This window comes from Geotrypetes seraphini, chromosome 4 (genome assembly GCF_902459505.1).
Source record: "Geotrypetes seraphini chromosome 4, aGeoSer1.1, whole genome shotgun sequence".
Classification (NCBI taxonomy): Eukaryota; Metazoa; Chordata; class Amphibia; order Gymnophiona; family Dermophiidae; genus Geotrypetes; species Geotrypetes seraphini.
The window spans coordinates 235,866,808-235,883,333 of NC_047087.1; the positions used below are offsets into that span (position 1 = coordinate 235,866,808).

General features: G+C 42.9%; 1 protein-coding gene across 4 annotated transcripts in view; it reads right to left on the reverse strand.

Moving 5' to 3' along the window:
• The window catches only part of WDFY4 (WDFY family member 4), a 613,830-nt gene that overhangs the window by 526,922 nt on the left and 70,382 nt on the right, over positions 1–16,526 (reverse strand). For all 4 annotated transcript variants that reach the window (XM_033941175.1, XM_033941176.1, XM_033941173.1 and 1 more), the window contains exon 2: positions 3,529–3,793. In XM_033941175.1, the coding sequence (XP_033797066.1) occupies positions 3,529–3,774 (246 nt within the window). In that variant the 5' untranslated portion in view covers positions 3,775–3,793. The remainder of the gene's footprint in view (positions 1–3,528; positions 3,794–16,526) is intronic.

Sequence of the window (16,526 nt, forward strand, 5' to 3'; positions counted from 1 at the left end):
CCAGGTGCCAGCCCTGAGGGGGTGCCCCCGGCATTGCCGTTCATTCCCCCCCCACCCCCGAAGGACCGCTCGCCCCACTGACCTTCCTGCACCACCTGTGAAGCAGCCCGCAGCAGGATCGCGACATCAGCGATCCCTGAGCTGCTTGGGCGCTGCTTCCTGCGCCGCGGTCCCACCCCTCCTCTGATGTCAGAGGAGGGGCGGGACCGCGGCGCAGGAAGCAGCGCCTAAGCAGCTCAGGGATCGCTGACATCGCGATTCTGCTGCGGCTGCTTCATAGGTGGTGCAGGAAGGTCAGTGGGGCGAGCGGTCCTTCGGGGGTGGTGGTGGGGGATTAAACGGCAAGGTCGGGAGCATAGGTAGTGCCGCTTCATAGGTGGTGCGGGGAGGCCAGGGGGGCAAGCGGTCCTTCGGAGTGGGGCGGGCGGGCAGGCAGGCAGGCTTTCAAGGGGAGGGGGGTGACAGGCAGGCAGGCAGGCCTTCAAGAGGGGACAGGTCTTCAAGGGGAGGGGACAGGCAGGCCTTCAAGGGGGGGTGCAGGCCTTCGGGGGGGGGGCGGGCCTCCGGGGGGGTGCAGACCTTCAAGGGGGTGCAGGCCTTCAAGTGGGGGGACAGGCCTTCAAGGGGGGGACAGGCCTTCAAGGGGGGAACAGGCAGGCAGGCCTACAAGGGGGGACAGGCCTACAAGGGGGTGGGACAGGCCTTCAAGGGGGGGACATGCCTTCAAGGGGGGACAGGCAGGCAGGCCTACAAGGGGGGGGACAGGCCTACAAGGGGGACAGGCCTACAAGGGGGAGACAGGCCTACAAGGGGGTGGGACAGGCCTACAAGGGGGTGGGACAGGCCTTCAAGGGGGAAACAGGCCTTCAGGGGGGTGCAGGCCTTTGGGGGGGGTGCAGACCTTCAAGGGGGGGACAGGCCTTCAAGGGGGGACAGGCAGGCAGGCCTTCAAGGGGGGACAGGCCTACAAGGGGGGTGGGATAGGCCTTCAAGGGGGGTGCAGGCCTTCAAGGGGGACAGGCAGACCTTTAAGGGGGGACAGGCCTTTGGGGGGGACCCTGGTTTAGAAGTACACGGACGGAAGGGGGTGTTCAAAGAGACATGCATATGCCAAACTTTGGGGGGGGGGGACAGAAATAATGGGTCTGAAAATAGCGAGAGGGAGAGAGATGAGATGGACCATGGGTATTTAGGGAGGGAAGGAAACAGAAAGGGAGAGAAATTGGACACAAGGGATGGTGTGGAGGAGGGATAGAGATACTGGATAGGAGGGTAATTGGGAAAAGAAAGGGAGAGATGGTGGACTCTGGGGTGGTGGGGAAGGAGGGAGAGATGCCGGATGAAAGGATAGTTAAGAAAAGGTGGTTCTGTGGAGGGAGATGAAAAAAAGGAAAGATACCAGACTTCCTGGGGAGGGAAGGGAAATGGAAAGGGAGGACAGAGTTGGCAGATGGATGGTTAGCATGCAGAAAGAAGAAAGAAAGAGACCCTGGCAAGCAAGTTATCAGAAGAAAACCAGAGCCTTGGACCAACAAGATTTGAAATATAACCAGACAACAAAAGGTAGAAAAATTAATTTAATTTCTGTTTTGTGATTATAATATGTCAGATTTGAAATGTGTATCCTGCCAGAGCTGGTGTTGGACTGCAAACGTGAGCTAGGATTTAACAGAGAGAGGAAAAGTCCTTTTTGTTTCTTTATTTTATTTACACCACAGCGCCAGTGTGGTTAGGAGAAGCCAAAGGGGGTGAAAAAGCTATAAAACCCACCAGGAGTTTTGAAAAAAATCACCCAACTGGGCAGGAAAATCGAATTGAAAAACCAATTCAATAGGCTGAATCGAATCGAAATTTTTTTTCCTGAATCTGGCAGCATTAGTTTGCGCTACTGTCAGACTTTAGGACCTGGGATTGGGGAGAGATGGCATCCTCAGTACTTTATAATGCAAGTGAAACGAGGATTTGGTCAGACTTTTGAAGGGTCTGCAGAAAAAAAATATTGTATAGGCCGGGGACATTAGACAGCAGGAAATGGGAACTTTTCTTCCTTCTATTTTTGTGAATGGAAAGGCTGAGGATGTCAGAGAGTTCAGTTAAAATATGTGCTTTATAAGAAAATATAATAATGTGTTTTATAAAGTTTATAGCATAGCTGGCCTACCCAGTGAGGTGTTCCTAGTGGTGGTGGTGGCAGCGTGTCAATGTGTTGAGAGGAAGAGGTGGTCTGGGAAATTCTGCTGAGCAAACTCCGGGCCCATTTCCACCCCCCAGTTAGTCCATTCCACTCAACTGGTTCACACATTGAGTGGGTCTTTTGGTGTTGTTTTGGGATCTCTTCCAGTGGTTTATCAGTATCTCCTTCTGGTCCAAGGAAGGAAACTTTGTTATCCTTAGCATTGACCTACAGAATATGTTTATAACAGCGCTGCTTGTGTGGCATTAGGCTATGTAGTGATCGAAAGAAAAAAACAGACCTTTGCACATTTTTGCACTATATGGTGGGTGTATGAGGAGATTCACATTTCCTGCACAGCTAAGTCCATGTGAAGTTACCTTGTGCTGTATTTGACATCTAGCAAGGTCTCTGTTTAAAAGGAAAGATCTAAACTTAAAAATGAAGTGGCCAGAAGTTATGGTAAAAGCAGATAGTGTAGCTGGTTTTAAGAAAGATTTGGACAAATTCCTGGAGGAAAAGTCCATAATCTGTTATTAAGACATGGGGGAAGTATCTGCTTGCCCTGGATCGGTAGCATGGAATGTTGCTACTCTTTGGGTTTTGACCAGGTATTAGTGTCCTGGATTGGCTACCATGAGAATGGGCTACTGGGCATGATGGACCATTGGTCTGACCCAGTTAGGCTATTCTTATGTTATGTTCTCATCTGTAGGGGCCTTTGTTTTCACTTCTTATTTTAATGTATTTTTTTTCTGGGAACTTATCAGTGTTTTTTATAATGGGAACAAAAATGGAAGAGAATTAATGTGTGTGGGATGAGGGGGTAACTAATTTCTTCAGCTAAATAATTCAATCCACTTCAAACAGACATAGGAGAACTCATGCACCATTCACACACCCTCCAACCAAAAACGTCAAAAGAAAAAAACTGTTCGACAACCTCCTAGCCATTCGAGCTGCAACACTCGACCCCCAACTCTACAACCAATTGACATCGACCACAGACTGCAAAACCTTCAAAAAGAAATAAAAACCCTTCTATTCAAAAAACACATAAAACCGAACTAACACAATCAGAACTGTCCCAAGCATCACCTGCAACTAACTACTCCATATGTACTTCTGATGTCATGACAATTCAGACATAATTTATGTTATGTTATGTTTAGAATATAAGAAAATTTTCACTGCCTGTTTCTATTCTGACCATTTATTCCGTTTCATGGTCATTACAAAAAATATTTTTTTACATGGGGGGGTGGTGTCAAAAAATGATGGGCCCCGGGTGCCACATACCCTAGGTACGCCACTGATTACATCATATCTTATTCTCTGTCCCCTGAGGAACAAACCTTGAAGAAAAGGGGAAGAATTTGCCAAAGTCGGTTCTGCTGCTCTTCTGGAATGAGGTATGGAGATGATTGATGATAATCCTGGAACTGCTTAGACAGAGATTCCCAGAGTTCCATTTGCTGCTGAGTCCCCTTGGGAAATAGATCAGGTTGTTCACTGTTAACATCTTCACTCTGAAGTGCCTGCTCCTGATCTGCTGCTTTGTGGACCTCATGCGACTCTGTTAACCTATCATCAGTCTCCATGCCTGGAATTTAATACTATCTGTAAAACAAAATGTTATATAAAGTACATTATTTCTCCACAGAATCTTGAACTATGATTGATGTGTTTATTAACTACAGACCAGATATTCACACTAAGGGCTCCTTTCACTAAGCTGTGTTAGGGCATTAACGCGCACGCTACAATGCCACGCACGCTAGACGCTAATGCCAGCATTGGGCTGGCATTAGTTCTAGCCACATAGCGCGGGGTTAGAGTGCGCTAATCTGCTGCGTACGCTAAAAACACTAGAGCACCTTAGTAAAAGGAGCCCTAAATTTCCCTTAAACACATGGCCTCATTTTGGACCCACCCACCAAGAGGCATCCACCTCCTGGCCCCCTCTCTCTCCCCCCCCCCCACTAGAAAAGTCTATACTAACTCTGGTTGCATAGCTATGCGAATTTCAGCACTGAATATCAAACACTTGCATAACTGTTTATTCACTTGCGTATGGTCAACCCTCATAGAAATCACATGAAAGTGAATAAACATCCCTAAAGTGATTATATGCCTCTGGTGAATCATCAGGTAATGGTCAGGAGAGGGCACTTTAACAAATGAATGTTATGGTTCTCAAAGATCAAGTTTGATTGAATGAATGTGGAGGCAAATCCAGTAGACAACGGCGTGCATACAGATAAAAAGATTAGGCATTGGATACAGTGTTTTATTGAAGGGATGAACTTTTCATGAATGTTAACTTTTTCTATGTGTTGGATAGATGGGGAGGGCTTCACTGGGAGAATAATTTTGTGTATGTTTCATATGAAATAATGTTATAATATGTTTCAAAGGTTTTGATGGTGCTATATTATTATAATAAATGATGAATTATTTATAAGCATAAGAAGTAGTGTGAAACATAGTTCTTATTTGGGTATTTTGTTTATGCATATTCATTGGGGAAATCCTGAAAACCCAATTGGACTCTGGCCTCGAGGACCGGAGTTGTCCATGTCTGAGCTAGGTTCTTTATTTTGAAAGTACTCTTCTACAGAAGTTTAGTTGCTACCTCTTGCAAAACAGGAAAGAAAAGAAAATAACTCAAACACAGCATTTTGAGTGCTAAAAACAAGCACACAAGATCAGTTTTCTACTTAAATATAAACAGCTTTGGGCAGGGCCCATAATATAGCAACACAATTTCAAATTCTTTAAAAGAGCAAGAATTAGAATGCATTTCAGATTACAGACAACTTGGTCAGAGATTCAGTGCATCTGGGAATTTGCACAGGCTTTAAAGCAGTGGTCTCAAACTCAAATCCTTAATGGGGCCACATTTTGGATTTGTAGGTACTTGGAGGGCCGCAAAAAAAATAGTTAATGTCTTATTAAAGAAATGACAACTTTGCATGAGGTAAAACTCTTTATAGTTTATAAATCTTTCCCACTATTTTGTGGCCCGCTGTCTGTCATCTCCACTTCACAAGCTTTCTGATTGTGGAGAGGACAATCGCGGTCTGTACGTGATTGTCCTCTCCACAATCAGAAAGCTTGTGAAGTTGAGATGACAGATAGCGGGCCACAAATAGTCCCTGGAGGGCCGCATGCAGCCCGCAGGCCGCAACTTTGAGACCGCTGCTTTAAAGCTACTACATGAAGAAGCTCAGAGTTGTATATACAACAAATAAACCCTTGAACAAATATAGCTCCCTTTCCTCATAAACCCCCCTCCTTTACAAAGCTGCGCTAATGTTGATAGCACTGGCTGCGGCGGTAAGACCTCCAATGCTCACAGAATTCCTATGAGTGTCGTAGGTCTTACCACCACGGCCAAAGCTAAAACACTAGTGCAGTTTTAACATAGTAACATAGTAGATGATGGCAGATAAAGACCCGAATGATCCATCTAGTCTGCCCAACCTGATTCAATCTGAAAGTTTGTTGGGGGGGTGGGTTCTTCTTCTCCTTAGCTATTTCTTGGCAAGAATCTAAAGCTCTGCCCAGTACTATTCTTAGGTTCTAACTACTGAAGTCTCTGTCAAAGCTCACTCCAGTCCATCTATACCCTCCCAGCCAATTGAAACCCTCCCCAGCCCATCCTCCCCCAAACAGCCATATACAGACACAGACCGTGCAAGTCTGCCCAGTACTGGCCTTAGTTCTTCAATATTTACTATTATTTTCTGATTCTAGATCCTCTGTGTTCATCCCATGCTTTTTTGAACTCCATCACCGTTTCCCTCTCCACCACCTCTCTCGGGAGCACATTTCCTTATCTTTATCTTTATTTAAAATATTTGATTAAACGCTAATCCAGCAGTACAAAGCGTTGAACAAACTTTAAAAATTACAGAAAGACAGACGTATCTGCAATATAAAACATATATGTATTAAATTATTAGACAAACCAGGACTAAACAGACAAACACTAATCTTTGAAACAATAGGAAAAGGGGCGGAAATACAATTTATGAAAAGAATAGATAAAAGATAAATACAATAGGAAAAGGAATAAAATCATGAAAATGATTAGAAAATTAGTGGCCTGAAAATAAGAAACATTTGGATTTATTAAAGTAGGTAGCTAATTCATTAGCAATTATATGCATCCTTGAAGAGAAAACACTTTAAACCACTCTTAAATTTCTGCATATTACTCTCTGCTCTTAGATATAAAGGAAGAGAGTTTCAGGTCAAAGGGGCAGTTACTGAAAAAATAAGGGAGCGACGAGTGCCAATTATCTTCCGAGATGGGACATTGAGGGTATGCTGGGATGCTGATCTTAAGGCTCTAGGGGGATCATAAGGGATCAAGAGTCTGTCCATAAATGCCGGGAAGTTTGTTTGTAAAGTTTTAAAAGTCAAGAGGGCAATTTTGTATGTTATTCTGTATAAAACGGGCAACCAATGTGCTTTTTTAATAGTGGAGTGACATGATCAAATTTATTTGAACCCGTTATAATTTTTATGGCCGTATTTTGAATGAGTTGGACACGTTTTATATCTTTTAGACATATATACCTTTTAATATTGAATTACAATAATCTATTTTAGATATTACGAGCGAGTGAATTAACACATTAAGAGATTTAGCGTCAAGGAGAGGAGCTAAAGATCTAATCATTCTTAGTTTATAAAAACAATTTTTAACCAGTGCACTAATTTGGGGACGGAATGAAAGTTTATTATCAATTTTATTGTAGTGGTTTGTTTAAGAGGAATAGTATTGAGGAATAGTATTGATGGAAATTGGGGCTATTAACTGTAACCCATCTTTCCATGGAAAGAGCACTGTACTGCTCTTGAGTCTCCCACCCCTCAACCTCAAATTATGTCCTCTGGTTTTACCATTTTCCTTTCTCTGGAAAAGATTTTGTTCCACGTTAATACCTTCCAAGTATTTGAACATCTGAATCATATCTCCCCTGTTCCCTCCTTTCCTCTAAGGCAGGGGTGCCCAATACATCGATCGCGATCGACCAGTAGCTCAGGAAGGCAACGTGGCTCGATCGCGGAGCTCATCCCGGGCCGTCCTGATCTACGGGCCGATCAGCCTTCCTCTCCAGTGTTCTCCCTAGGACCTTTTAGCTGGGCGGTCCGCCCAGCTGTCATCTGCCGCTGCTGAACACAGTGGCGTACCAAGGGGGGGGGGGGGGGGGCGGTGCGCCCCAGGTGCCAGCCCTGAGGGGGTGCTCCTGGCCTTGCTGTTCAGTCCCCCCACCCCCGAAGGATCGCTCGCCCCACTGACCTTCCTGCACCACCTGTGAAGCAGGATCGCGACATCAGCGATCCCTGAGCTGCTTGGGCGCTGCTTCCTGCGCCGCGGTCCCGCCCCTCCTCTGACATCAGAGGAGGGACGGGACCGCAGCGCAGGAAGCAGCGCCTAAGCAGCGCAGAGATCGCTGATGTCGCGATCCTGCTGTGGCTGCTTCATAGGTGGTGCGGGGAGGCCAGGAGGGCGAGGGGTCCTTCGGGGTGGGTCGAGGCATCAGGCCTTCAGGGTGGGGTGGGCGGGCAGGCAGGCAGGCAGGCCGGCCTTCAAGGGGGGACAGGCCTTCAAGTGGGGGGGGACAGGCCTTCGGGGGGGGGTGCAGATCTTCAAGGGGGTGCAGGCCTTCAAGGGGAAGGGATAGGCCTTCAAGGGGGCAGGCCTACAAGGGGGGGACAGGCCTTCGGGGGGGTGCTGTTTTGTGATTATAATATGTCAGATTTGAAATGTGTATCCTGCCAGAGCTGGTGTTGGACTGCAAACGTGAGCTAGGATTTAACAGAGAGAGGAAAAGTCCTTTTTGTTTCTTTATTTTATTTACACCACAGCGCCAGTGTGGTTTAGGAGAAGCCAAAGGGGGTGAAAAAGCTATAAAACCCACCAGGAGTTTTGAAAAAAATCACCCAACTGGGCAGGAAAATCGAATTGAAAAACCAATTCAATAGGCTGAATCGAATCGAAATTTTTTTTCCTGAATCTGGCAGCATTAGTTTGCGCTACTGTTTTAGACTTTAGGACCTGGAATTGGGGAGAGATGGCATCCTCAGTACTTTATAATGCAAGTGAAACGAGGATTTGGTCAGACTTTTGAAGGGTCTGCAGAAAAAAAATATTGTATAGGCCGGGGACATGAGACAGCAGGAAATGGGAACTTTTCTTCCTTCTATTTTTGTGAATGGAAAGGCTGAGGATGTCAGAGAGTTCAGTTAAAATATGTGCTTTATAAGAAAATATAATAATGTGTTTTATAAAGTTTATAGCATAGTTGGCCTACCCAGTGAGGTGTTCCTAGTGGTGGTGGTGGCAGCGTGTCAATGTGTTGAGAGGAAGAGGTGGTCTGGGAAATTCTGCTGAGCAAACTCCGGGCCCTTTTCCACCCCCCAGTTAGTCCACTCCACTCAACTGGTTCACACACTGAGTGGGTCTTTGGGTGTTGTTTTGGGATCTCTTCCTGTGGTTTATCAATATCTCCTTCTGGTCCAAGGAAGGAAACTTTGTTAACCTTAGCATTGACCTACAAAATATGTTTGTAACAGCGCTGCTTGTGTGGCATTAGGCTATGTAGTGATCGAAAGAAAAAAACAGACCTTTGCACATTTTTGCACTATATGGTGTGTGTATGAGGAGATTCACATTTCCTGTACAGCTAAGTCCATGTGAAGTTACCTTGTGCTGTATTTGACATCTAGCAAGGTCTCTGTTTGAAAGGAAAGATCTAAACTTAAAAATGAAGTGGCCAGAAGTTATGTTAAAAGCAGATAGTGTAGCTGGTTTTAAGAAAGATTTGGACAAATTCCTGGAGGAAAAGTCCATAATCTGTTAAGACATGGGGGAAGAGTCTGCTTGCCCTGGATCGGTAGCATGGAATGTTGCTACTCTTTGGGTTTTGACCAGGTATTAGTGTCCTGGATTGGCTACCATGAGAAAGGGCTACTGGGCATGATGGACCATTGGTCTGACCCAGTTAGGCTATTCTTATGTTATGTTCTCATCTGTAGGGGCCTTTGTTTTCACTTCTTATTTTAATGTATTTTTTTTCTGGGAACTTATCAGTGTTTTTTTTATAATGGGAACAAAAATGGAAGAGAATTAATGTGTGTGGGATGAGGGGGTAACTAATTTCTTCAGCTAAATAATTCAATCCACTTCAAACAGACATAGGAGAACTCACGCACCATTCACACACCTTCCAACCAAAAACGTCAAAAGAAAAAAACTTTTCGACAACCTCCTAGCCATTCGAGCTGCAACACTCGACCCCCAACTCTACAACCAATTGACAATGACCACAGACTGCAAAACCTTCAAAAAGAAATAAAAACCCTTCTATTCAAAAAACACATAAAACCGAACTAACACAATCAGAACTATCCCAAGCATCACCTGCAACTACTCCATATGTACTTCTGATGTCATGACAATTCAGACATAATTTATGTTATGTTATGTTTGGAATATAAGAAAAATTTCACTGCCTGTTTCTATTCTGACCATTTATTCCGTTTCATGGTCATTACAAAAAATATTTTTTTACATGGGGGGGTGTGTCAAAAAATGATGGGCCCCGTGTGCCACATTCCCTAGGTACGCCACTGGCTGAACATTAAAAACCCCCCCCAAAAAAAACGGCTTGGAGATTTCAGCCAGTTGCTCCGGGCTCTAACATGTGCGTGCCGGCTTCTCTTCTCTTCCCTCCGAAACCGGAAGTTATGTCCGGGGGGGGGGGAGAAGGGAAGCCGGCACGCACATGTTGAGAGCCCTGAAGCAAGCGTTCGCTACAGGCTAATGAGGGAGATAGGTTAGTGAAGCATTTGTTCTTCTTCCTGCCGGGTCCTGCCTACTTTCTGTTTCCGCGAAGGCAGGACCCGGCGGCATTTCCCCCAATAGGTTGATCACGATCTTGGGCTGATCAGCCTTCCTCTTCCCGACGGCAGAATTGACGTCGGGGAGAGGAATGCTAGTTGGCCGAAGCAGAGAGAGCTTGGGGCCTGTTATTGGTGGCGTTTGGGTCCTGGTCCCTGATGGCAATGGCAGTGGCAGTGGCTTGGGGGAGGGCAGGGAGAAAGAAAGAAAAAGGGCAGGCAGGGAGACAGAAGGAAAGAAGAGAAACAGAAAAAAAAAGAAAGGGAGGCAGAGAGAAAGAAAGGACAGGGAAGAGGAAGGAAAAGTTGGGGGAAGGAATGAGGTCTGGAGGAGAGGAAGCATACAGGCTAAAAGAAGGGAAGAAAGATTGTATGCACAGTCAGAAGAAGAAAGTGCAACCAGAGACTCATGAAATCACCAGACAAGGTAGGAAAAATGATTTTATTTTAAATTTAGTGATCAAAATGTGTCTGAATTTATATCTGCTGTCTATATTTTACACTAAGGTCCCCTTTTACTAAACCGCAATAGAGGTTTTTAGCGCAGGGAGCCTATGAGTGTCGAGAGCAGTGCTGGGCATTCAGCGCAGCTCCCTGTGCTAAAAACTGCTATCGTGGTTTAGTAAAAAGGGAGGGGGGTATATTTGTCTATTTTTGTATGGTTGTTACTGAGGTGATAGTGCATAGAGTCATCTGCTTTGACCTCTTTGAAAAACCCTGGAATAGGAATGATAATTAACATTTTCTATGCGTACAGTGTACTTTGTGGTTTTTTTTTTTTATTTTATTGTTGGTAGATCATTTTGACTTGGTCATTTAAAAAGTAGCTCACAAGCCCAAAAAGTGTGGGCACCCCTGCTCTAAGGAATACATATTCAGGGCTTCCAGACTCTCCTCATACGTCTTTTGGCACAAATCTCCTATCATTTTCCTCTGGACCGCTTCAAGCCTGGACCGCTTCAAGTCCTTCGCCAGATACATTTTCCAAAACTGAACACAATACTCCAAGTGAGGCCTCATCAATGGCCTGTACAGGAGCATCAACACCTTTGTTCTTCTACTGGTTACGCCTCTCTTTATACAGCCAAGCATCCTTCTGGCAGCAGCCACTGCCTTGTTGCACTGTTTTTTCACCTTTAGATCTTCGGGCACTATCACCCCAAGGTCCCTCTCCCCATCCGTGCATATCAGCCTCTCCCCTCCCAGCATATACGTCTCCTTCCGATTATTAATCCCCATATGCATTACTCTGCATTTCTTTGCATTGAATTTTAGTTGCCAGATTTTATACTATTCCTCTAACTTTTGTAGGGAGATTGTGGATGCCTTTCAAGAGGCTCTGCTCAGACAAATGGTGACGGAACCCACGAGGAAACAAGCAATATTGGATCTGGTCCTCACAAATGGAGAGAGTGTATCTAATGTATGAGTTGGTGCTCACCTGGAAAGTAGCAATCATCAAACGATTTGGTTTGATATAACGGCTAAAGTGAAGAGCAGCCACATGATACTAAAAGTTCTAGATTTCAAATGTACGGACTTTAATAAATTGGGAGAGTACCTGAAGAAAGAGCTTTTAGGATGGAGGACATAAGATAAGTAAAAAAACAGTGGGTTAACTGAAAGGAGCTAAAAAAATGGCTACGGAACTTTATGTGAAGAATATAAATAAAAACAAGAGAAAAAGGAAACCAACGTGGTTCTCTAAACTAGTGGTGGAGAAAAAACCCAAGAAGAAGAGTGCAGACAGGACTACCTGATGAAACTGAAAGAAGCCAAGAGGGAGAAACGCCTGGCGAAAGCACAGGAGGAAGAGCAAATTGCTAAAAATGTAAAAAAGGGAGACAAATTTTTTTTCCGATATATCAGTGGAAGGAGGAAGATGAAAAATGGAATTGCTAAATTAAAAAATGTGGAAAGTGATAAAGAAAAAGTAAACATGTTAAACAAATACTTCTGCTCTGTGTTCACGGAAGAAAAACCTGGAGAAGGACCGAGATTGTCTGGCAAAGTTACACTAGAAAATGGAGTAGATTCTGCGTCATTCACGGAGGAAAGCGTTTATGAGAAACTTGAAAAACTGAAGGTGGACAAAACAATGGGACCGGATGGGATCCATCCCAGGATACTGAGGGAGCTGAGAGGTTCTGGCGGATACTATTAAAGACTTGTTCAATAGCCAGACTGGTTATATCTGGAGTGGAAAATCATGTCCCCAATGCGACTATCTCATATATTAAATATTAAAATACCTAATTATGCTAAAGACAATCTGATTTTATTGGACACCTGGAAAACAATTAAATTTATTGATAAATTAACAGATGTCCCTATTATGAAATCTACTTTGCAGTCCTTATGGTTAAACTCCAAGATTCAAATAGGCGGTGCTGGGATCGCTTGGAAGAACTGGATGCAGGCAGGAATTCGAATATTAGATGATGTTATATCTAATGGAAATCTGCTTGATTTTTCACAATTGCAACATCCATTTGGAATTTTAAAATCTCAACAATACAGGTGGTTGCAGTTGAAGCAGGCTATTCAGTGTGGGTTCCCTGAATGGAAAATTTTAAAAATTATTTTAGTCTGCAGATCCTTTGCTACCAAACTGATCTAGTAGGACATCAGGCTGCCCAGTGGTACAAATTGATTTCTGGATTTTTAAACAAAAAAACAGTCTTAGAGACATCTGGAGCTTCGAGATAAAACAGTATATTTCTGTGTATATTTGGACTTGGACTTGGACTTGGACATTGAAATGTACAGCATCAGCATCTATGAGGCAAACATGGTTATTTTTGTTACATAGGATTTTTTGGACCCCGGTTCGATTAAATAAAATAGATAGTTCTAAGTCTAATAGATGCTGGCATTGTCATATTGATATAGGGACTTTGGATCATCTGTTATATTTTTGTCCTTTTATATTTATAATAATAATAAGAAGAACTTTATTCTTGTATACCGCATTACCATGGAAGTTCTATGCGGTTAACAGATGAAGAGACTGTACATTTACAGCGAAGTTACAATTTCGTTAATGTTACATTTACAATTTTAGACGATACATATTCGGTCAAGTTACCTTTACATTCTAGACAATAAATATACGGTGAAGTTATTTTGGCAGCTAGGTTATATGTTCAGAGTAGTTACATTTGCTATAAGTTTGATACAGCGGTGTTATAGATGGCGGTGTTACATGAGGCGGTAAGGGTCTAGGGGGGAGAGTTCAGAAGAGAAGGGAGGAGGAGGGAGGATAAATCAGAGGAATTTGTCAAAAAGGTAGGTTTTAGTTAACTTCCTGAATGTTTGATAGTGGGGGGAATTGGAGATGAGAGTAGAGAGGTATTTATTCCATTTGCCCGCTTGGAATGCTAGGGATCGGTCAAGGAATTTTTTGTAGAGGCAGCCCTTCAGGGAGGAGAAGGAGAACAGGTAGATATTTCGAGTACGAGAGGGGCCAGTAATTTCAAGGTGCTCAGATAGGTAGATTGGTGAAGAGCCACAGAAGGGTTGGGCGGAGTGATAATACTGCTCTGCAAGTAGATGCTGCCATCTTTATGTTGCTTTAAATTACTGCTGGCTTAGTTTTGAACTTCCCTGGTGTTTTTATGTGATTAAGGAATCTTTGCCCTTGACACAGCCCTTTGCTGGGGTGAAACATGGTCCGCATCAGGCTCTTAACTGTATGGGATCTCGTGTTGAATAAACATTTGCTTCTATATTTACGTGAGATCTGCTCCTTTCTGCTCTGTGTGCTGTCTTCATAGCACTTCTTACCTTTGTTTATGAATCCCAGCGGCTTACAAATAAAATTTTAAAAGCGGGAAGGGAACTCCATAAAATATATAGGAAAGTACGCACTTATACAAAGGTTATCATTAACTTCCAAATCATTGGACATACCTAGATATTCATGCCCCAGTATTGACTATCTGGGATTAGGTCACCCCTTATCTAGTAGTGGACTGTAAGACACTTATCACCATGGGCTGAATATCAATCCCTAAACTGATAAATGGCTAACCAGTACATAAAGTCTTACTAGTTAGTCCATTTAATATTAGCTGTCAGACTGTGGATGGAGTAAGCCCTGCCACGGTTCTCTTTAGCACTTACTACCAGCTGGCTCCATGGCTTCTGTACCAGTTCCCGCATTGCAGTAAGCTGAACTGTTGTTGCCCAGCTCAGGGAGAGTATAGGCATATCAACAAATCAGCATATCAAGGACGGGCACAAAGGAACATGAATGTAGCTGCCTTCAACCTTATTGCTTAAATGGTTAACCATTTAAATTTAAATTTGAAGTTAGGGATGTTTGTAAGTTTCCAAGATGTACATGGTTATTTGTTTGTTTGTTTTTTTAGAAACTTTAGGACCCATATATTCAAAATCTTTCCTCTAGAGTACAAAGTATGATTGTTAATATTTTACAATGAAGCTTTGGAAATATTTATAACTTTGTAATACCTGGTAATATGTGTCATCTTCCATTCAAATGAAGGGGGAGGGGAAGTTGGGGGGTGTGGGGGTAGGATGAAATAGGTCATATTGAAAGGTATATTAAAGGAATGATAAATTTCTTTTTATATTATGGTTTTATTAATTACATCAATACAATGTGAATTGGAGGGAAGGAGGGGGAGGTGAGGGGTAGGAGGGAAGGGAGGTGGGAGTAGTAGGCAGGTTGATTTGGCTCATATGGAAATATATTTTGAAAGAATGATAGAAATATATATGTAAATATTATAATTGTAAATCTGTTTGAAATGAAATCTATTTATATTATATTATATTATTTCCTTCAATAAAATGTTATAAATTAAATTTCAGGAGCTTAAGTGGTTAACTTTTTATACAAGTTTTTCCATTCTTAACAATGAAGATTTCTCCACTTTGACTCCTTTTACTTTCATATGTACTGAAAAAAAAAATGTGTTCCTATGCTGCATTTCAAACTTTCCACTATGCATCAATACCCATGCGCTTGTTTCCTGGGAAATGCAGAAGTAGAAAAACTAGCGGTTAACATTGTGTTACATGTGTTTGGAACAAAATAATACATATTAAATGCTGCCCACTCTATCCTCTTTAGGGGATTTCATCAGCTAATGTACACAAAGCGGTCAACTATTTCTTGTTGCCTTAGTATTAGACACTACCTACAGTATGTGTCTTATAAGAAGGAACAGAAGAAATGAGGGAACTTTGCTCTATGATGTTTTGAAATTAAAATGAATTTCTTTATAGGGTTTCCACTGATAAAGATTTCCATTAAATTTTTAAACTTTAAGCCATCCTGGTAACTCATTTGTCAAGGGCTGTGGAACATGACAGAATGTAATCCCTGTTTGATCTCCAAGTCTGGGTTCACATTCATGGGATGCAGCCTTCTTGCAACATTCTAGCAAGGAGTCATGGTTAGTGCTCAAGAGTGACACCTAATGGATGGAGTCTGAAGGAAACCCTGCTACATGATCCTCAGACCAAATATCCCATATTACTGTAGAATATTTGGGAGTTGTTAGAGCAGGTGAAAATTTTTATGCTACTGGGCCTAGCTGTGGGACTCTTATTTTTTAAATTAGGAAAACTTAAATATAAAACGGTGCTTCACTGTGGCTTAACAATCTTCACTGGCTACTGGTCTTGTCTCATACTGACTTTAAAGTTCTTTGTTTCTCCTTTAAATTATTATATGTTTTTCTTGTCCAGAAAACTTATCACAACTGCAGTCTAACACTCACGACCCATGTTTAAATTCTAAGAATTGAGTTTTTTTACCCTCCACAGGTAGCATCTAAAGTCAACTTGTAAGCAAATACTTTCAGAAGATGCTCCCCTTTTGTGGAATGTTCTACATGCTAATTTGCAGCTAGATATGGCTTGCTACATTTTTAAAAAGCTCTTAGAGTGTCTCCATTTCAGAAGAATGTTGAAAATTAAGGGCTCCTTTTACAAAGGTGCGTTAGGGCCTTAACGCACAGAATAGCGCACGCTAAAATGCCGCATGCACTAGCCACTACTGCCTCCTCTTGAGCAGGCGGTAGAGCAGGGTAGCGCGTGCAAAATCGGTGCGTGCACTAAAAACACTAGCGCACCTTTGTAAAAGGAGCCCTAAATTTCAGTGTTTAAACTTGTATAATTCAAATTCTTCGGCAAAGCATTCCGAACTCTTAGCAGGGATGATATCTAAATGAGCTGTAATTAATAAACCTATGTTGCCTTTACAGAATAGGCTCAAAATATGCCTTTTTTGATAGGTGACCTGTTATAAAATCAAATCCCCCAAAATGCTTCTGACCAATATTGAAAGCTAAGAAGGCAGGAGAAGGTCCTGCCCATTTAAATTATTTGTGTTGATTTTCAGTGCCACTTAACTAGACAATTCAACAGAGACCTTTTACCATTTTTCCACATGCCAACACAA